Below are 23,346 nucleotides of genomic sequence, written 5' to 3' on the forward strand. Positions count from 1 at the left end.
CATGTAAAATATAAATATTACATGCTATTTTTAAAAATCACACCAAATCTTTCACTCTTTCTATCTAAGGGCATCTTTATAGGCATAACATTTTTTAGTGTTCTTAGATTATATAAATTAGGAAAATAATCTAAGATCAGTACTTAAGATCTTTTGCTCAAAAGTTAATTATAGGGAGAACATGTGTAAGATCATATGATTTATTAATATTTGCAATCATATTACAATTAGAAAATCTTTAAAATTTGGTATATAATAATAAGAGAACTAATACCAAAACATGAAACAGATCATCATAAATTGAAGTTCTCATCATAAACAGATCATCATAAACAGATCATCACCAGAATTAGCCACAGACCAAATCCCTGGACCAGTGTGCTTCAACTTGAAGTTATGACCAAATATATAATCTGTGTTACAAAGAGAGATTCACTCATTCATTCAAGGACCTGGTAACGCAACTTCTCAGGCCAAGGAGCAGAAAAAACTCTCTTGAAACCTTGCTTGATCTCAGCTGGAGTTGTCTTGAGACCTGAACTTGAAACAAAACAGAAATCAACTTAAAGGAGAATATGTAAAAGTTGGTCTTTGGTACAGATCAAAGGAGTGTAAGAAAGTGACCATATTTTTGGCCCAAGGAAGCGTAGGTTTCATGAACAGGTTTCGACAATTGCAGAAGAATTCCTCCAGCATCAAGCAGCAACCCATCATAAGCTCTCTTTATTGGCTTCCCTTCTTCACAAATGACCCAATTATGAAAAGCAAACAAAAATTGCTCCTGCAGATAAATAAAATCACAAGTTATTCAGATCATAGAGTGTTTCTAAACAAGATACTGCATCTATTTCAGGAGCTAGTTCTCATGAAGATGCCTAGAATGTCAACAATTCATAACCTCCTAAAACACAAATCACGCACAAAGTCCCCATTCAACTCTTTCAATGATTGTTAACAATAACACTCCATAGCCTTTTCACCATAGTATTCAATAAAGTGAAAATTGTAAATGAAACGAGAGCCAAAATATTATCAAGGTGATGGACTAACCTTCCCTTGAGCTGAGGAGGTACAAGCACATTACCCATAGTTTCAGGAATATTCTTGGAATGAGGCAAATTTCCTCTTGGTACCTTGGGACGACGAGGAAGAGAAGAAGCATTCCCATTCAAGTCCCGCTTCCTTAATGCACTCTCGGCCATTGCAGCTGCAACAACAGAAGCATGGTCACCACTAGTCACATCAACAAAAGCATGTACACATCAATAACCAAAACTTGACACAAACAATGCTCAAGACTCAACCTTGACACAACAATTCATTCAATATCAGAACTAATTGAGATCGAAATCAACAAAAGGAACTCACTTTAGCAACACGAAACTAAGATTCTTGTACATACGCATCTATACTGAAGAAAAGAACAATACTTGAAGCCTCAAGGTAGATTTATAGCAACTGATTTTTTTTACAGCAACCCAGAATCATTCATCAAATTCCTAGTTTGATTCCATTGAATAAGTACGATTACCCAAATTCAGATTCACTTGAATCCAAAATGCATCTCTCACATAATCTAAATTCAATTTCGCCATTTTAATTGAGAAACAGGGGAGGAGAAAGCTACTAACCGGTACTGAAAGAGACGGAAGAAGAACGGAGAGAGCTGGAGAGTGGTCTCAAGGTTTTGAATTGAGAAGATGAGATCGACACAATATAGAAGACAAGAAGTTGAAATCGCCGTCTCGGCGTTTGGGAGAGAACAAAAACGAACCGTCGACAATTTCGAAGAAATTGATACGAGAGTTTTCTCTCCATCGCAAAAATTTGTTTCCAATACAAATGGAATACGTCACACAAGAACAACACATAAAACAGTTCTAGAATAAGATCAGTTTTACTGATCTAAGCCCACTTTATCATTTTTTCTAATTTTTTTTAAGCCCAAGAACACCCTAAGTGTTACACCAATAAAGATGGCCTAACCNAGGTACAAGCACATTACCCATAGTTTCAGGAATATTCTTGGAATGAGGCAAATTTCCTCTTGGTACCTTGGGACGACGAGGAAGAGAAGAAGCATTCCCATTCAAGTCCCGCTTCCTTAATGCACTCTCGGCCATTGCAGCTGCAACAACAGAAGCATGGTCACCACTAGTCACATCAACAAAAGCATGTACACATCAATAACCAAAACTTGACACAAACAATGCTCAAGACTCAACCTTGACACAACAATTCATTCAATATCAGAACTAATTGAGATCGAAATCAACAAAAGGAACTCACTTTAGCAACACGAAACTAAGATTCTTGTACATACGCATCTATACTGAAGAAAAGAACAATACTTGAAGCCTCAAGGTAGATTTATAGCAACTGATTTTTTTTACAGCAACCCAGAATCATTCATCAAATTCCTAGTTTGATTCCATTGAATAAGTACGATTACCCAAATTCAGATTCACTTGAATCCAAAATGCATCTCTCACATAATCTAAATTCAATTTCGCCATTTTAATTGAGAAACAGGGGAGGAGAAAGCTACTAACCGGTACTGAAAGAGACGGAAGAAGAACGGAGAGAGCTGGAGAGTGGTCTCAAGGTTTTGAATTGAGAAGATGAGATCGACACAATATAGAAGACAAGAAGTTGAAATCGCCGTCTCGGCGTTTGGGAGAGAACAAAAACGAACCGTCGACAATTTCGAAGAAATTGATACGAGAGTTTTCTCTCCATCGCAAAAATTTGTTTCCAATACAAATGGAATACGTCACACAAGAACAACACATAAAACAGTTCTAGAATAAGATCAGTTTTACTGATCTAAGCCCACTTTATCATTTTTTCTAATTTTTTTTAAGCCCAAGAACACCCTAAGTGTTACACCAATAAAGATGGCCTAACCATAAAACAAAAAGGGTGATTGTGTCTTTTTACTCCAAAAAAACGTGGGTCCTATGGTATTTACCTATAAAAAAATGTTGTTGTGGTATTTTCTTTATTTTTCTTCATATTTGTGCTATCTACTAATATTACCCTAAAATATTTATATTTTATTTAATATTTATATTTTTTTCAGCTTTCATTTTTTGTTGCCTTTATTAACATACAATTTTTAACATATCTTCTGGTCTAGTGTCTCATTTCTAAAATTAGCAAATTTTCAAAAGTTATTTTTTTTTTTTTAATTTTGTTTGATCAGTTAATTTTTAATTTTAATTTTCTAATTTTTAATTTTAAATTTCTTTTTAATTTTTTAATTTTATTTTTTTAGTTTCTGTTTGATCAGTTAATTTTTTTTCAATAGTTAAATTTAATTTTATTAATTTTTTATAATTTTTTTCATTTTTTTTTTTTTAAAAATTTGTTTAATTTTGTTTGATCAATTTTGTTTAATATTTTTTTCAGTTTAATTTTTTTTTACATGTAGTTAATTTTTTATTAATGACTACATGTAATGCTTATTCAATACAGAAATTGATAATAAAATAGGTAGGTATTTTGTATCTCATATTCTAATTTTTTTTTAGTTTATTTTAACTAATTCTATTAAAATGATTGTTTTGGGTATTGAATTAACTTTTGGTTAAGTTCATTGGTTAATAAATTTCATTTTATTTGAGGTCATTAATACATATTCATATTGCACTTCGAGTCTCCAAATAGGTGTCATCAAATATATATATTTTTGTAAAGAAGATAGATAAAAAAAAACATTTTTGAAAAGAACAAATTTTGAAAAGAAAAAAATTATAAAAAACCATTTCTCAAAATTTCTTATATCTTTTGCCACCCTTGTTGATCTCCTTTTTTTTTTTTGTATGGTTTCCTTCGAAATCTGGTGTTCATAAATCAGTAATCACATATCCACAATCAGATTAATTTTGGGATATATATAGGCCACAACCAAAAAATTAGAGGGCTCAACTCAAGTTTATATACACATCTCATTATGATGGTTGTTTACTTGTTTATATTTGGGGCAAAGATAAGAATAGCTGAATATAGTGGCCCAAATCATAAGAGCAGCTACAAGAAGAAGAGATCAAGAGAGCCCAAATCATAGGAGCAGCTACAAGAAAAGATCAAGAGAGCCCAAATTGTAGCGCCAGTTTTCACGAAGAGGATCCGCTTATGGTTCTTACTTCTAACTATTGTAAATCAATACGAGTTAGCTTAATGTAGATGACCTTAAAACATATATACTGTATATGCATTCATCCTTCACTCGCATGCTAATGAAATCGACGTATAACTACTATTCCATGACTTCAAAGGTTACAAATTTCCAAAAATGTTTACGTTTATAGAGAGAGAATTTTTGAGGTTGTAAAGAAAAATGGATCCTTACATTTTGTTCTCATAAGAATAGACCGTAAGTGAATATTTCTAAATTTAAACAATATGCATGCATGATGCATGCCCTTGTTAAATTACATATTACGATAATTACGCAGTTTAAACCTTTATTATTCTTTACTCATTTTTGTACAAAGATTCAATCTATATTATATAACCTCTTTCATAGCTTGGATTTGCTATCAAAATTGTAACGTAACGTGGCCAAAAAAGTTTGTATGTGGTGCGATTTTATCCTATAGTTTTATGAGGCTTAGAAAGGTCTCACATCTTTTCGGATAACATGGGGGTGGAAGTAGACACATCACATCATCTTCATATCATATCATGTACAGAAGAAAATGGTAAACAATAAGATTCGTTTACTCTCCAATACGACGAAACACTTTAATATGTACACAACAACGGAAGTGTCGTTGTTTTTAGGCGTGCACTATATATATATATAGCTCTGTCGATTTTGAAATGGACCGTCCAAGAAGAAATACAAATTCTCTTTATAAACTTCAACTTTGAGAGTGGCATGGACCAATCTTTAGAAAAATGACATTAACCAATCTTCAAACACCCAAAAATCGCAATAATCACAATGATGGGACACGTTGTGTTTTGGTATCGCACTTTCTCCACTTTTTTCTGTTCCTCTTTATTTATTTTTTTCTACTTCCAAATCATTTAGGTATCAATTCATATCAGTTACCAGTCCACGATAACCAATCTTTATCGAATTTTCCGTTTGAGTTGCAATTATGGTCGAAACAATTCTTGTAGGTAAGATTTTATACAGCATAACGAGAAAGCTAATTTGTTTGATACAGCGTTTTCAGTTATGTTTGATTTTGGCATTGTAGACACATAAAAGTATTTACAGTATGTGCTTTCTGTCATTGTCTCATTGTGTGTCAGCTTCGAATTGATTAATAAAAAAGACTTAACGTGAAAAACAAAACTCAGATAGATTAAAATATTTATAGAAAAAGTTCCATAAAATTTCACGTTACGTCGTAAGTTATTACGTTACTTATAAATGTTGGGAGTATGATGCATGTAGAAAATGTTTATATGTCCAAAATTTAATCGCTTTGCAAATTACTAATATTACAATTTTTTCCTCCTACACAACATGGGATAATGCTATAATAAGCAATAACATCGATCACTCGAAACTAAAATGATTGCATCATTGAATAATCAAAAGTGATACAGTCAACATGAAACGATCTTTAATTTACTTTTGTGTGATTATTTCAATAAAGAATTGATCGCATTGGTGTAAATGTCGGAAGGAAATAAATCACTGGTTTGCAAAAGCATTAATCATTCATCAGATCACAAGAAAAAAAAAGTATATTGTGTACAAATGTCATTTCATGAATTGGTGAAATCCATGAATATTAGCATCTTAAGTTAGTGGAGATATGAATTTTAAAATGACTAGTGTATCAACTTGCGTGAAGTTCACCTGAATAGTTGCAAACTTGTCTTTTCCTGATATATATGTTTTTGGTTTGTTATTTAAAATATATTGCTATTCAGATAGAATTTTATGTCTTTCGAATGGTTAAATATTTGTTCTCTGGTGAGGTATCTCGTTTGCTAGAGAGAGATAACTAGTAAACATAGAGTAAGAGGTTCGTCTCTATTTATGAGATTCTCAAATGAAACTCAAATTCGATTCAGTTTTAAGAACAAAACAACAAAAACAAACAAACAAAGAATGGGAGAAGATAGGCTTGCCGTATTTGAGATGGGAACAAAAGCTGATCATACGTGTGTGGAGGCAAAGTGAGATAGCTATATTAAATTATATGTTGATCAGATTTAGAAAGAGCCAATCTCATGTGATCCTGGCCAATTCTTATTTTTCTTCTTCTCTTCTTTCAATTTTTTTTTTTTTGTTTTTGGTTGATCGTATATAACATGGAAAGCCTCTACAAATTAAGGAGTATATATACGAGATAAGATAGACGACGACAATAGATTTATAGATTGACAGATCAGAGATGTTAAAGCATTATCAGAAAACATATTTTTTGAATGTATACTTCATAAAAGTTCAATAAAGAAAAATTCACGCTTAATAGCTTTTATATATGAAACAGTATGATTATGAAAACATGCATGTAAATAATGATAAAACATAGAAATAAACTTTTAAAGGCCATCATGTCTACGAACATAAGTATATTTTAGAGTACTGAGTACCAACCAATCATGGGAAAAAGATGAAACCCACAAGATACATATGGATATTTATAGTAGTTTAATGTATGCATATTATGTATTAAAGAATATGTCCATGATTAGGATATATCTGCATAATAATTTATCAGGCAGTCTGTGATATTGTTAAATATATATATGAAATCTGAGTCTCTGACCATATCTCCACTTTACACATACACGATAACATTTTAAACCATAATAGTTAATTTGTTTTCAGACCAGGTATCTTTAAAGTTTAAACTTTAAACCAGTCGAACTTTAACTGTAGTATAGTCTAGACGAAATTACTGTGATACATAGAACGTGCTTTTACCAGTATATATGATTGCAAGTTGCAACAGTTGAATTTGGTAAACTCAAGAGTATAATGCGAAGTATAGAAAACATTGATACGTTTAAGAAAACACTTAAAAGTTCTGTCTTCTGTCTAAACATGAACATTATAAATGGATTATATTTAGGCCATTGTGTCCGTGTATATATTAGTTAGTCTTCTAATCAACATGCATTAATCTAAAACGTGAAGAAGTGCACATATACGAATATGAGCTAGGGACATAAGCTATCGATCCATTAAAAGAAAAAAAAAAAATATTTCATCATATAAAATCGTTTCTAGATGAAAGAGACATCACCTTCTGAAAAACAAATCTTTTTCTTTTAAATTCGACCACTTTATGATTAACTTAACATAAATGACAAATCCTGATGTCAGAATGATTTAAAAAAAGAAAAGGAATGAACCCAATTATCGTGAGGACATTACAGCTTGGTTACACTTTATGTTACTTGATACTACTATTCATAATTTATAATCATTTACGGGGAGATATTTATCATTTATGGGTAGTAAAAGAAGAAGAGAAGAATCGTATGAAAATGGAACTCACTGGGTTGGCACTAGAGAGTGGGATTGGTGTGCAAAAAGGGAGGTAGAGCTAGTCCCCACATCCATGTGATGTGCATTCGGATGATCTCATTTCCCAAACTCTCTCTAGTCACTTGCAATCCATTTCTGACGCATGCGAAAATACTACACGAGCTAGCACTCGTTTTAAAATTGATATATCTCCAAACTTTTATTTCTTACTTACGTTAATAAGTGATGAGAAGTAAATTTGATCAAGAAGTTTAAACCGGTTTTGGTTTATACTTGTTGGGACTATAACCGACAAGTGAGCTAATTTTGAATCGGTTTTGGTTCAAGATTCTGTTTTCGGTTATAGGATTGTTGTATCAAAGTATGCCTACAAAGATAGTGAACTGCAATTGCTAGTCGACTCGAGACATAGAGATCTCAATCGACATCCCAATAGCCCACAAAAATCTCACGCGTCTTTTTTTAAGTTGACTTCCCCCTTTCAAATTTTAAGTATATACTGTATATATATATTTTTCTAATAGTGCAATATATTCACAATATATATACTACAAATTGACAGCATACAATTCAAAATGAATCGTCACATCATTTAATTTTGAAAGATTTTTGATTTATTTATACTACAAAAAATTTAAAAATAATCACACAAAAATGAACTAGCGGTTATGATTTGATGTGTTGTACATCTGCAGATAATACATAAACAGACGCTCATTCAAACAAATAAGTTGTGGATGATACTTATGCACCACAAAACATTGAATTTTGTGTTAGCGATATTGATCCGCACAATTGCGTCTTTTTTTTTTTTTTTTTCCTGATCAAACAGATGTTATAATTTCATTAAATAGAAAGTAACATACAAAACAAAGATTATTTAAAGTACATCATAGAGTAAATTATCCCAAAGCATAGAGTAATAAAGGTACAAAGATAGATAGGGGCATTCGATGTGAAGAGCTTGAGAGCTATGAATCACATGCTAAGTAGTAACATGGAATCTGTGAGGTCAAGGCAAACCGAAGCATACTCCATGAGACTTTCTCATGGAGTAGGAAGCCACTATCTTGAATCTTCGAAGACTGGACGAAGATGAAAATGGCAAAGCTGCATTGCCAAATGGTCGAGCAGAGATGTTGTGGCTCTGATAACCGGTTACTACAGAGGTAGTTGTTGGTCTAAGGTTGATAGAGCAGGACTTAAAGAGGTTGTGGTAACTACTCCTTCTTTGAGTGAGGGTCATAATGCCACTAGTCTTCAAGATTATATGAAGGGACTTCAGAAAGTAATTGGTTTGCGGTTTAAAGAGTTTTGACATTAGGCGAGGTATAGGTAGGTGGTTGATGAAGCATCGGTAACTCCCACTCCGTAGAGGTGGGATCATAATGCCAAGCTTCACCGAGCTGTCTCCATAAGTGGGATCATCCCTAGGGTATCCGATCAACATGGTTTTCAAAAGACTCCTATGCCATTCTAGCAACAATGGTGGTTTAAGGGTCAAAAGCATTCTTCGGACTAAAGAGACCATTAAACTAACCAAAGATTGTGTAGGGTGGGAAAGAGTGGAGTTCAGACTAAACCCAGATACACACTGGTCTCGACACAAGTGGTTCTCAAGCAAACTAGAAAGAACCAGTGTTCTGCTACCGAGGATAACTCGACTTGACCAAGCAGAAGCCACCGATTCTACCATACTTGAACTTTATATAACATTATCGAAATCGGGTCGGAATAGGTTCCAGTTTAGGGATATGCTATAGTTTAACGAAAGTAAACTATCTACCAGGAAATTGAGATATGAATGGAGAGCAAACCTGGGTCAAAGAGGTAACAAGGGGGAAACAGAGAACTTGAAATCTTTGTCAAGATCTTCCATGGCTCCGGCATCAAAACAGAGCTCCAGTCCATCTGCAGCCAAGTAAAACACTTGGAGAGTGGATGTAGATCCGAGGAGCGGAGAGATGTTGAAGTTGATTGCGGGATGAGCTAGATCGAGGGATAGAAGTCAAGGTTACTGGGGCGGTCAAGGGTTTGTGGAGGTGGCTGCAGAGTCAGAGAAGCGAGTTTGCCGAGAGAGGTAGTCGGAGGCAGAGGGAAGAGGGGAAGTAGTTGAAGCTGATGCATTGCCGGAGTTGAGATCTGAGATCTCAAGAAGACTCCAATGAAAAGAAAAGAGATCTTAAGATAGTTTTGTGAAAAGAAGAGAAGATGGAGAATACAAAACCAGAACCCAGCGACGCTGATTGGTCTCGACGCCACCTGGGAAAGCTTCCTCGGTGGTTGTGCCAGAGAGGATGTCGGCTAGGGCAAACTGGTCTTTAGACCTTTTGTACAAGAAATTGGAAGTGTCTTAGCCGCACAATTGCGTCTTGAAAGCCAGTATGCTTGATAAACACTATAAAACTGGAAAATCGTGACGAAGATGAAAAAACAGATATCTTCAAAATTTATTAGAAAATAGTGACCCACTTCATTCTTTTTCTATTATTATCATGATTCATCTCTACACAAACTTAGGTGAATAGTTCATACTATTAAACAAAATCATATTTTCTATCTATAGTATGTGCATAAAATTAAATTATACTAGAATACATCTTGTGCTACAAAATGGATTGTTGTTTTCTCCAAAAATTGGTAATAATTTATTTTAAATTATTATATTGTTTAAGATAGTGTTTGCTTTTAATAGTGAAATACATACATTTTTGTAATTTGATATGTATGTTATCAGATAAACAAATATAATGATAGTGAAAAAAACAAATACTAGTATGTTAAACTACACGATTGTGTAATTAAATTTAGTTTTTTAGACTACATTAAATGTAGTGTTATCACAATAGTATGTTTCTAGGCTCATTGCCGCATAAATCAACATCACTTAGTAGAATCGTTTTTTTTTGTTTTTGGTATTGTCCAGTTACCTAATGTTTAATTTGTTCATGTTCATCTTCGTTCTCTCCTAGTGTTCGTTCGATTGACAAAAAGTTAAAAGTTACCGAAATAGTAGATTTGGTAAACTAGAATGAGTGTCGGTTGAAGCATTGTCACATCTTGAAGATATCAAATTCCCAAGATATTTCTAAATAATGAACCGGAATCCAGAAACTCAATCCGGTCCACGTAAACCAAATCTGGTTTAACTCGTGGCTCGTAAATCAGTAGACGTCACTGTCGCGTTCCTTTATAGATCTCGTACGGACGAGAGCCACTATAAAAGCACCCAATTAATTTTATAAACCCAAAAAAGCCTATAAATATTGCCCTCTTGGTTAATACCATTTTCAACACTTACACAAGTTTACTCACAACAACCAAAATATATTAAACATAATTAACTATTACAAGTAAACAACACTCAAGAACATGGAGGAGGAGCAGAACAAGAACAAGATCAGTGAAGAAGAAAAAGCACTTCATGGAAGACGAACTCGACCAAAGGGTGGAATGATCACCATGCCCTTCATCTTCGGTATGTCAATAAAAAACTATTCAATATGACTATTTATTTATTTGATCTTTCATGAAAAAATTATGAAGCTGATAATAGTCTAATGATATAATCAGCGAACGAGATATGTGAGAAATTGGCGGTGGTTGGGTTTCACGCAAACATGATAAGCTATTTAACAACACAGCTTCATCTTCCATTAACCAAAGCAGCCAACACTCTCACAAACTTCGCCGGAACTTCCAGTCTTACTCCTCTCATCGGTGCCTTTGTCGCCGACTCTTTCGCCGGCCGGTTCTGGACCATCACTTTTGCTTCCATCATCTACCAAATAGTAAGTTCTTTTATACAACTAAATTGTATAAAGGAGTCAGTACTGAACCATTGTAATAAACTAAGTTTTAGTGTCTTTATGACCAGACTTGATCTAGTAGTTTCCGTTTTCTAGATCATTCTTAATTATTCTAACGAGAAAAATATATTGTAAAATACAGGGGATGACGTTGCTTACGGTATCGGCAATAGTACCGACGCTAAGGCCACCACCATGTCACGGAGAAGAGGTTTGTGTAGTAGCAGACACAGCACAATTGAGTATATTGTACGTAGCTCTTCTTCTTGGAGCTCTCGGGTCGGGTGGGATCCGACCATGTGTTGTTGCTTTTGGTGCTGATCAGTTCGACGAGTCGGATCCTAATCAAACCACCAAAACCTGGAAGTACTTCAACTGGTAATTTTTTATATATCTTTCTCCGTGTCAATAATTAAAACCTTTAATAGATTCCTGAAGATTTTAATAACTGTTCAAATTGGCTGTAAATTAAGGTTTTTAATTATTGAAATAGTACTAGGATTACCTAACATGTTTGAAACATATACTACTGTATTTTTGTCTTAAACCTAAGAGACTATATAGCTAACATGACTTTGTAACATAAGTACATAACTATTTAAGAAAAAAAATGCAGCTATTAGCTACTTGATCATTTTTCTATTAAAAAGTTTTCTAGACGTTTATGATCAAATATTTATTTGCAAGTGTTTTGATGGTAACTCAATGTGTTATTGATCTTCTTCTTACCCGAAAAAAAGAACAAGTTCCTCGCTAGGTTTCAAAATTAAAATGTATAATTTTACTTATTCGAACCCGAAATAATGAATTATGTTGATGTGTTGGAAATCTAGGTACTACTTTATTATGGGTGCGGCAGTTTTACTAGCGGTGACGGTTCTTGTGTGGATCCAAGATAACGTTGGGTGGGGTCTAGGTTTGGGCATCCCGACAGTAGCTATGTTCTTATCCGTTATTGCTTTTGCCGGTGGTTTCAAACTTTACCGTCACTTGGATCCCGCGGGTAGTCCGTTTACCCGCTTGATCCAAGTGGGAGTCTCGGCGTTTCGCAAAAGAAAACTGAGGATGGTTTCTGATCCTTCTCTTCTCTATTCCAACGATGAGATTGATGCTCCTATCTCCTTAGATGGTAAACTCACCCATACCAAACATATGAGGTAATATATTCTACTCATGGCTCTTCTTGTGATCTATGTTCTAATTCATTATCCCTCTATATCAAAATTTTAATATCAACCTCGGAATGAATATGATTATCGAATTATTTTATTATAAGTAAGATAGTGTAATTGTTTGACTATATAGTAGTCACGAGGAGACGTATTAGAATCTGAATCTATAAGAACTGATATTTCTGTCAATACGACCTGAAGACTAAAAATCAAATATAGGAACGTAAAGTAAACAATTGAGTAATCGTACAACAACTCGTCCACTAGGTGAAACCAGACAAATTAGAGGTAAAACCACAAAAATGCATACATCATATAATTGTAATCGGTGATTCATTGTAGAGAAAGGGAAATTCCAAAAACAAGAAGACAACATGTATTAAAAGTTGTCATTTTCTTTTGGCATATGCATGAGCAATAATTGGATTTATTGGACCCATTTCGAAAATAGTAAGACTTAGATAGTCAAATAGTAAATGACTGGCCTAAATCCTTTTCATGTGTCACTTACTTGTCTTGCTTAATTTTCAAAATATACGACTTTGAATGGTTGTAGATATTAAAATGAAAATTTGAAATTGTTTTTTTTAATTAAAATTATATTATTTTTCCCTAAGATTTATGATTATTTTTTTGCTTATTCAAGTTCTTACATGTTTAGATAATTGCATTTTTTTTGTCTATTCAAGTTCTATAACTAACTCTCTACTCTTATATTGTAGTTTCTTGGACAAGGCGGCAATAGTGACAGAGCAAGACAATATGAAACCAGGTCAAATCCCCAACTATTGGAGGCTAAGCACAGTCCACAGAATCGAAGAGCTCAAATCAGTGATCCGAATGGGTCCAATAGGAGCCTCAGGGATTCTCCTAATCACAGCCTATGCTCAACAAGGAACCTTCTCTTTACAACAAGCCAAAACCATGAACCGTCACCTCACAAAATCTTTCCAAATCCCAGCCGGTTCAATGTCCGTCTTCACCACTGTCGCAATGCTCAGCACAATCATCTTTTACGACCGCGTTTTCGTCAAGGTAATCCGTAAATTCACGGGACGCGAGAGAGGCATCACTTACCTCACCCGTATGGGAATTGGATTCGTAATCTCGATCATCGCTACGCTTGTTGCTGGATTCATCGAGATCAAGAGGAAACAAGTCGCGGTCGAACATGGCCTTCTCGATAAGCCTCACACGATTGTTCCAATCTCGTTTCTTTGGTTGGTTCCTCAGTATGGTCTACATGGAGTCGCCGAGGCTTTCATGTCCATTGGACATTTAGAGTTCTTCTACGACCAGGTAATGTAACCACACTATACAAGCAGAGAGTTAGTTAGGAGTATAACTAACTAACTAACTAACTAACTTTTATAACTGAATAACTAACGATTTAATCACTCATTTGATATCAGGCGCCGGAGAGTATGAGGAGCACGGCGACGGCACTTTTTTGGATGGCGATATCGATAGGAAACTATACGAGTACTTTGCTAGTGACACTGGTTCATAAATTCAGTGCTAAACCGGACGGGAGCAATTGGTTACCCGATAACAATTTGAACCGAGGGAGGCTTGAGTATTTTTACTGGTTAATAACTCTGTTACAAGTAGTTAATTTCGTGTATTATCTATGGTGCGCCAAGATTTACACGTATAAACCGGTTCAGGTGCATCATAGCAAAGAAGAGAGTAGTAGTCCGGTTAAGGAGGAATTACAATTGTCTACTAAGAGTTTAGTTGATGCATGAGACTTGGGTTTGGATTGTGTAATGTTAAAATTAGTATAGTTTGTAATGTATTTATCAATTCAATAAAATATTAATAGAAAGAATAACTTTGTCTAGTAGATTGTGTTCAGTACGTTGCAATCAGATCCATGATTAAAATAACAAATGTAATCCAAAATTTGAAGCTTCAGCTTTCACACACATATCATCACTACCGCGAGAAGATAGTACCTCGTAGGGATGTAGGAAACGATCGAAGGTCTTTAAGGCTACTCTTCTTTCATTCGTGTGGACTGGTTGGTTCGCTCAAGACTCTTTTTTTTTCATCTTCTTCTTCCTAGAATCCGCCTTCATCCGTCTTTCATTTGTTTGTCACCGTTGTCGAAAAAAGATTGTCTTTCGTCGACGGCGACAAGCAAATAAATGATAGACTTCTAATGAATGATAATATCACAATTCAACTAACTCTCTTTCTAAATAAGAAACATGGAAAAACATAGAGGCTCATTATTCAATCAAAATGAAGATAGAGTTGTTATGCCATGTATATATAGAAATATCACAAGATCCAATTGTAAGCAATAACCAGTCTGATGGAAAATTATGGGAAAGAATACACAAAAGGTACCACAAGAAGAAAATGGAGGGTTGGGTAGCTAGAAGCATCAGATCTTTACAGAGTAGGATGACTAGCATTACTTCTGCTGTTAGTAATCTAAAGAGCTGCATCACCCAAGTGGAGAATATGCATCCAAGTGGTGCATCCGAATTTGAAATTGTAAGTACATTTGCTTTCTACTTAGTTTTTATATATATATTTTTAATGTAATTAACAAAACCTTATGTTTCATAGATGGAAAAAGCTAAAAAGCTCTTGCTACAAGATGTAAAACTATAAAAAAGTTTTAAATTTGACCATGTTTGGAATTTGATGAAGGATATCCCAAAGTTTACCGACAATGTCAACATTACTCCTAATACTGAATGCGAGAACAACGGCTTTCAAACATCACAATCTCCTGGATTATCTTCATTTTCAATTAATTTGAGTAGTGATGATGGTGGATCAAATTCTTCACAGCGTCCCATTGGTTCGAAGAAAACAAAACTCAAAAGGAAGATCTCCGAATGTAATAATTCATCTGTTGACTCTTTGGTTTCATCAAATGAAGAAATCCTTAATTTCTTAAAAGAAAGTGCAGCAACTAGGGAAAAGAGTTATGAGTTAGCTCAATTATGTATGCAAAATGAAGCAAAAAAAAAATTAGCATTCAAAGAAATGAAGGAGGAAAATAAGATTTTGTTTAAAGATTTAGACTCTATCCCTGATAGTAATACCGTGAGTTTTTCTGATATGAACAAGCAAGAATCATACAAAAAAGAAAAGAAGAACAAGAACCTTCAGTTACACCATAATTCTATGGACAATATTTTGGAGATTTCTTGGAGGTTCGGGATCAAATTTAGGTGATTATTAGTATTGTTCTAGTATTTTAATTTGTGTCATATTTATGTGTTCATGTAATTTTATTTCATTGTATTACTTTATTTTGTATTAAATATGTTCAGTATCATATTTTGTTGTGTAATATTTGTTGTAATATTATGTAATTGTTATAAAATATTAATATTTATATTTTAGTTAAAACATATTTAATTAATTTTATATTAACAATTAAATTTATAAGAATATATGTGAAATACTTTGAAGTGATAAAATTTTAGGACTAAAATGATAAAAACGTAATTTATGAGATTATTTACGAGATACATAAATCTAGGGATTGAAATGTAAAAAAAAAGATTCAAATTTGGAGTTTTGAACAGTGATTTCAAATATGGAGTGTCATTGTTCAAAACTTCAAATTATGAAGTGTCGAAGTATCTCTTGAAAGACATAAAACTTCAAATTTGAGAGGATAGAGTATCTCTTGGAGCACTGGTGGATCCAGACAAATATTTTGACTGGGGCACAAAACATATATATTTAGAATATTAAAAGTATATAGTAAAACATATTTAAAATTATCTTTTTGATAACTTGAATTTGCATCTTTAATGAGCCAAAGTTTTAAAAGTATTTTTTCTATTGGTATAGAAATATATTTTAAAAATGTTAATTAGAAAATACACAATTACAAACTTACAGTTCAGTATAAAATAGACATTTAGATTTACTTATCTAATCATATCACACAAACTTAAACCCAAAAAAATAATAAATTATTTATAAACTGGTGATATTTTTAATATAAATTTGCTACTTTTATCATTTTATTAATTAAGATATATGTATAGTACATAAAATTTATTCAAAAATTAAAAATAATTAAACTGGAAATAGCAAAATTTAAACAAAACTAAAATCATATAAATTTATTAAAGAAAAAGAAAATTAAATAGAATAAAGAAAATGTAAAATGCATCTGATAGGCAAAAATTAAAAGGAAATGACTAACAAATGCATAGAACAAGTATAAAATTGTAAACCTCCAAAAAAGAGAAATAAAAATAGAACAAAGAGACAAATAGGGTTTGAACTCACGACCACATAATTCTCATGGGTGCCAATTTGCCAAATGAGCTGAAGGACATAACTACACATAACCACTGACTAATTTTTAAAAGTAGAATGGGGCACTTGCCCCACCTGCTTATTGTCTAGATCCGGCCCTGTCTTGGAGATGCTCTAAATCCTTCATTAATCTTCAAATTTATAACCAAAAACTTAAGTATTTTTCCCATTTTCGATCCTTCCTTCTTATTTTTACTTTTCACAAAATAAAATGGAAGAAGACAATTTTTGAGAGAGTTTGGCATTGCGCTTCCCATCATACTTTTTTTTTTGTCACAACGGTTTTGTTTGAGCAAAAGTAATTGATTCGTTTAGAGACTACAAAAAAACAAGAAATAGAAGTTGAATAGTCGTTTAATTGATCAAAGTCTTGAGCTCAAATACAAGAATTCAAAGCACAACATATCTTCCTCGGTCAAGACTGATGTGTCACGAGCATGAGAGACGTACAATGTGTCACGAGCACGAGACGTAAAATGTGTCACCAGCACGAAATGTAAAATGTGTCACGAGCACGAGACGTACAATGTGTCATGAGCACAAGACGTAAAATGTGTCACGAGCACGAGACGTAAAATGTGTTGAGCATTGTGATTTCGTTAATGAACCTGTGAACATCATGAGCACAAGACACGCACTTGTGTGATGAGCACATAAATAGTATCACGGGCACATGACATGAATCGTGTCATGATATAAACTGGTTTGATGTAAGTCGACGTAACTCGGTGTAAATCGCCGGCATGAATTGGTCCTGATGTTGTGATGTTGCTATCACGAGACTCACGCCATGAGCGCATGACATGAGCAATGTTATGAGCACGCAACAGGAATAGCAACAAAAGCATGTGACAAGAACGATCTCTTGAGCACGTAATAACACATGATATAGACAATGTAATGAGCACACAACGCGAATCGCGGCGACGCTAACTATAAAGGATTCAACAACAAGTAAAATTTGACAAGATAATTGGAAAGTCTTCTAATCATAGAATATCGAAGAAGCTAAGTCGCGACGTTCACAACGTCAAAACATACACACATGACACAAAACATGCTCCATAACCGCGTGACCGCAAAAAAAAAAATGAAAGAAAATACGAGTATTATGTGGTCACATAAAAAAGGGATAGAGAGTGCGGTGCATAGGGAAAAGACATTCATGGGTGAGCAGGAGAGGGCTCACGCTTCTTCTCAGCAATGGCAACAAGAGATTCTTCTAAAGTAGGAAGAGGCAGTCCTTTAAACTCTGCTTCAGCCTGCATCACCCACACATACTGCATATCTGCATCAGCTAAATTCCACTATTTGCAATCTGAAAGAAGGCATTCACGTAAAGCTTCCCAGTGAGCAATGATGGCTGCCCCATTCATATAAAAGTCATGCTCATTCTTCATGTAATCAATCCGTTTCTTGAGGGTTCCACTCTCTTGCGACAACAACTCTTTCTCCCTTGTCGACTTCGTCGCATCAGTTTGAAGGCCACAAATCATCAAGTCACGTTCTTTCACTTCACCTTTTAGAAGACTAATCATCTCGTCTTTGGAGACTATAAGAGAGCGAGTTTCTTTCTTTTCAAGGTCAAGTTGCTGTTGAAGGCTATCCACCTTCTGACGTTCATGTGCAATTTCAACGACGGTGGATGAGAGTTTCCTTTCCACAAGGTGGAAAGATGACATGGCCTGAAATTGGAGAAAATAAGGAGGTTCATTACATCTGAGGAGACAAGTGTGCAACACCCACATCGTCACGCATCAATAACACAAGTATGTTACAAAGTCAAGATGACAGTACCTTGAGAAGGTTGTTATAAACTTCATTGGCAATGGCAGCAGTGCCGTCGGCATCTAGAGAATCAAAATCATGGGAAAACACTTTGTTTTTCAGCTGCTCAATAACCGAAGAAGAGTCGGTGCTAGCTTGAATCTCTTGACAAGGGGGTGTGACGGTGGAGGTAGTGTTGCCACGAGCAAGTCTTGCTCGTCTAGACAACGACGGTGTCAGAATCTCCTGAGGAGCCTTACGTTTACTTGCCACATAAAATTCAACATACTTTACCTCGTCAGAAGAGTCTTCATTTGTGTGGATAGCCTCAGTTGGGTTTCCATGAGCAGTCAAACACGACGCGAAGTTATCAGGCATGGGACGACGCTGTCCATTCGACATGTAAACGTGATGTTGCGCTTATGTGTTTAGTGACGAAATTACATTGACTAAGAGAGACATGAATCTCTTACCCCAAAAGCTACAATACTCGAGTCCAAATGAACTAGTGAGGAAGGCAATGGAGCGGTATTTAGGATTGTATGAAAACACTTTGAAGATTATTTATTTGCCTTCTTCACGGCTTTTTGCATGAACATCTGCAAAAAAAAAGTAACCAAACAAGTAAGGGAGCGAGTAAGTGGTAATAAATTGGGGCACATATGAAGTCGTCATTCGCAAACCCACCAACATCAAATCAAGCAGTGGGAAATCCTGGATTGTAACCAACCCTCATATACAAGTATATTTGTCCCCAAGACAATTCAAGCCTCCTTTTCTCAAAAAACTCGACATCAAACACCAACCGATCAGGGCGTAGTGAGTGTATAGAGTATCTACTAATATCGTCTGCTAGAGGATTGAATTAATAAGCATACAAAACCTCGTTCGCTCCTATGTCAAGCGAATGAGACTCTCCAAAGGCTTGAATGGCCATCAACACTCTCCAGGCTAACGGAGAAAACTGACCAGGAGAAATAGAGAACATGTTGGCCATTTCCACGACCAAAGAAGGAATGACTCCTTGCAATCCCGATGCGAAATTGGCTTCATAGACTATGACCTCGTTAAGACGAGCATCCTTGACACACTCAGATGGCAAAGGACACCTTAGAACCACATCATATGATAAGTTGTAAACTCGTTTGATTTTGCGGATATCTTCCTCTGTCAAGACTGATGCAGAATTGTTTGAAGCAACCTAACATTTGGCTCATCACCATCTAAGGCAAATGAAGGTGGAGAGAAGAAACCAAAGTCTCGACAAATGCCAACAACAACGGAGTGAATCTTGGTATTTTTGGATCTTCGCAATGAAACAAAAACGACAAAGAAAAATCATTATTAAAGTCACAGTGTTCCAAGGAACAACAAAGGTCACTCGTAAATTATCAGCAGTGTGAAAATCAAAAGAATAAAGAAACAGCGAAGATTTACAAGAGAAATAATGTGTCTCACCTTGAGAAGTCGATAATGACTGCACTAGGGTTGCAGATGGAACCGAGTGAATAAGGGAGAGGTAATGAGGCCAAAACAATTTCCTTCCATTTTGTAGCCCAAGTAAGTTTACAACGCATTTTTGATTTGGAGGTTCTTTATTTGGGAAAATTCTCGAAAAAAACATGAACTAATTTTTATTTGGAAGAAAAAAAACACTAACTTTTAAAACTTCCAAAAAAATACATCAATTAATTTTTTCGTGTTTAATAAAACCCAAACTATAAAATGTTGGCAGATTCATACATATGATATCAAAAAAAAAAAATTATTCCAGTTTTACCCTTTAAAAATTCCATAAAAGAAACTCATCTTAATAAAACCTCAAAGTGCAACAATCATTCATGGCATCCAAGATAATGAAAAACAAAACAACTAAAAAAAAAAAGCTCCGGATCTGTTACTCGGTCCTCCCGTCGTCCTAGTCGTGTTACTCACGGTGCTCCTCCTGTCTACGCTCCCGGCTGTACCCCTCGTTGAGCTACCGCCACCACCAACGACTGCAACTTAGGACAGCGAGGCTTTACATGCCTCACCTCCCCACAGTGAAAGCACACTCGAAGATCCTTATGTGGCGCATCCCTCTTGGGACAAGTTGCCAGCTTGTGATCCCTGCTCCCGCATCCAAAGCATCCTCGACCGCCATGGCTCGTCCCTGAAGTAACCTCTAGTTTCCTCTTTTGTCCCTGCTTCGGTTGAGTCTCACTTGTCTGAACTGCTGGGCTAACCGTCACTGCATGTGCCCGGATATCCTCCTCAATGTCTGCTGCAGTCTCAGCCAGCTCTGCACGAGTGACATAACTCCGTCCTCTACAATGAACCCTCTGATCCTCACGAAGAGCCCTCATGAACCTCCTGACCTGAGCCTCCTCAGACTCCATCGCCAGACCCCCATATGACAGAAGTCGACTGAACTCTAAGTCCAGCTCCCGCACTGACCGAGTCCCCTGAGATAACTGAAGGAACCTCACCTCCAACCGGTCTAATGCCACCCTAGGAAAATATTTGAGGTTGAACTCCTCCAAGAAGTCAGCCCAAGTCATCTCGCTCTGCACTCTCCTAGCAGCCACTGACCTCCACCAACCCTGAGCATCGCCAATCAGGTTGTGGACCCTTATGTCCACCCAAAACTCCTCAAGACATCTGAGAGACTGAAAGTTACGTTCCACTCTCGTCCTCCACGCATCCGGAACAGTAGGATCAGTACCACCCGAAAACCACTCAATATCAATGTTACGCATCTTCATCAGCATAGACACATAACAAGAATAAGATCCCGCATCCGCTGCCGCTCCTCCGCCACCACATGTGGCATTACCTGAGCCTGAGCCGGTGCCACTGCTGGCCACCGCTCCAACACCTGTGCTAACAAGTCCGCAAGATCCACACCTCCTCCAGGGACTCCACCCGCTGAGACTCCCACACTCGGAACCCTAACATCACCGGCCACTCGAAGACCAACACCGCCCCCACCGGCAACACTCATGGATCCTGAAGGCCCTGCGACTCGCCAACACCCTCAGCTGTCATACTCTGGTCCACAATATCACTAAATGTTGGGCCTCTGCCCCTACCACGACCACGTCCGTGTCCACGACCAGCAACATCATCACCTCTAACCATCTGCACTACCCAGAACATAAGGCTAATCACACAATTCAAAACCGCAAACAAAGCACACATCTTACCATGGAATCTCATTGAAGGCTCGAAGAGGATGATACTAGGACTCTATACCACAAACAAATTGACTAACTACTCGTAATCAATTCTCATTCACAACATCATGCACCAAGCAACAGGAAAATAATTCAACCAATTAAATTCCTAAACCGTTCTAAACCATCCTAGAACCGTAAGGGCTATGATACCAAACTGAAACAACCCAACTCGTTTTTTTAATAATAAATACAATATATAATTAAGCATCCCATACTATTTAATTAAACCACAATACAACAATAAAGCATCAACAACCAATATGCACCGCGGAAATAACCAACAATACAGAACCAACATATCATCATTACAATAATATTTCTAACCATTCTATCCAACAACCTAGCATAATTCTATCCCTGGTTCCAACATAAATAATATAACCAACAACACAAAAACGAGACCCTACATCATCCTCCTCCTCATCGCCATGATTCCACGTCACATACCTGCACACCACAAACAACAATTGAGATGCGTAAGTATTATCATAAATACTTAGTGAGGCAATCCTCCCACCTACTGGGCTATACACACAAGCAACTGAGAAACTAATGTTCAACAATTAACAACCAAACACAAACAAACCAGGAAAAAACAAGCATCAGCCGCTGATGAAGCAGATTGGTGTCGATCGACACCGACTCTGCAACACGTTCTGCACGAAGCCAAAAGTCGAAGATCCGCTTCCCAAATCCTCCAAATCGTCGAAACTCATCCAAAAGCCCTGGAAACCACATGGGAACCACATGCCAACCACAAACATACAAGAAAACACCACAAACAACAACACATCAAGCAAAACAAAGGATTCTTAGGCTTAGATCAGCCATGGTTATGCACTCACTTCTTTTGCAGGAAGATTCTGACTCAACAACGAAGAATTCAACCCTTAAAAGCCTTCTCCTTTGTTCCTAGCACAAGATCTTCACTCCTCATCAACATATCTCTCAATCCAAGCCAAGAATCTCCCAAAAAGCCTCCAAACTCTCAAGAACACTTTTCTTCCTCTAACTCTCTCTAAACAGCGACAAAACACTTCCCAAAACCCTTTTCGTCGACTTTCTCTTTAAATACATCGGTTAAGAGCTTCCATTGAACCAAACCGAGCCAAAACGACAATTCAAATCAACCCGGTCGAACCAATATTGATGGTGTCGACCGATACTCCTCTTGGTGTCGATCGACACCCACTCCCAAATCCCCAAATTGGTTCGCAGATGTTACAAACTTTCTCTGGGAAACGAATTAAAAGCCTAATTAAACACACCAAAAGATCTAAAGTGATAAGAGAAATTTATTTTGTAACGGTAAAAATTGATGGTGGCTTTTGACAAAGATTTAATTTTATGATTATATTTTAACCGGGGTATACCACTGTGTAAACCTTTTGGTTTCTGTTTTAATTTTTTTTTGGAATTTACAGATTTTGTTTTTTTAATAATTATTAAGATTGCATAAAACCAATTTTAATTTAATCAATTTGATTCAACATGCCTTTACTTTAAATTAGGTTGATCTTACTAAGTTACTAAGATATAATAAATTTAATAATTTATTGACATAATAGTGTGTTATCAATACTATTTTCTTTCATATATTTATATAATCT

The 23,346-nt window shown here is 35.7% G+C and overlaps 2 protein-coding genes across 2 annotated transcripts; one reads left to right on the plus strand and one right to left on the minus strand.

The window, feature by feature from the left end:
• Positions 200–1,864, minus strand: LOC104787900. The gene is made up of 4 exons (XM_010513557.2): positions 1,632–1,864; positions 1,051–1,207; positions 625–781; positions 200–535 (listed from the first exon to the last, which is right to left on the minus strand). Exons 1-3 carry the CDS (start codon positions 1,816–1,818, stop codon positions 724–726), a joined length of 402 nt encoding a protein of 133 aa, XP_010511859.1. The 5' UTR covers positions 1,819–1,864; the 3' UTR covers positions 200–535; positions 625–723.
• Positions 10,723–14,292, plus strand: LOC104787901 (protein NRT1/ PTR FAMILY 3.1). The gene is made up of 6 exons (XM_010513558.2): positions 10,723–10,946; positions 11,042–11,259; positions 11,420–11,655; positions 12,111–12,434; positions 13,172–13,748; positions 13,862–14,292. Exons 1-6 carry the CDS (start codon positions 10,841–10,843, stop codon positions 14,195–14,197), a joined length of 1,797 nt encoding a protein of 598 aa, XP_010511860.1. The 5' UTR covers positions 10,723–10,840; the 3' UTR covers positions 14,198–14,292.

This window comes from Camelina sativa, chromosome 5, assembly GCF_000633955.1.
Source record: "Camelina sativa cultivar DH55 chromosome 5, Cs, whole genome shotgun sequence".
Lineage (NCBI taxonomy): Eukaryota > Viridiplantae > Streptophyta > Magnoliopsida > Brassicales > Brassicaceae > Camelina > Camelina sativa.

Bases quoted from the DNA above. Each gene is read 5' to 3' on its own strand.
- LOC104787900 (XM_010513557.2), bottom strand. From the start codon at position 1,818: ATGGAGAGAAAACTCTCGTATCAATTTCTTCGAAATTGTCGACGGTTC. The intron at 1,208-1,631 runs GTTAGTAGCTTT...CTGTTGTTGCAG, and splicing joins TTCCGTCTCTTTCAGTACCG to CTGCAATGGCCGAGAGTGCA. The intron at 782-1,050 runs GTTAGTCCATCA...ATTTATCTGCAG, and splicing joins CCTCCTCAGCTCAAGGGAAG to GAGCAATTTTTGTTTGCTTT.
- LOC104787901 (XM_010513558.2), top strand. From the start codon at position 10,841: ATGGAGGAGGAGCAGAACAAGAACAAGATCAGTGAAGAAGAAAAAGCA. The intron at 11,260-11,419 runs GTAAGTTCTTTT...TGTAAAATACAG, and splicing joins CTTCCATCATCTACCAAATA to GGGATGACGTTGCTTACGGT. The intron at 13,749-13,861 runs GTAATGTAACCA...ATTTGATATCAG, and splicing joins TAGAGTTCTTCTACGACCAG to GCGCCGGAGAGTATGAGGAG.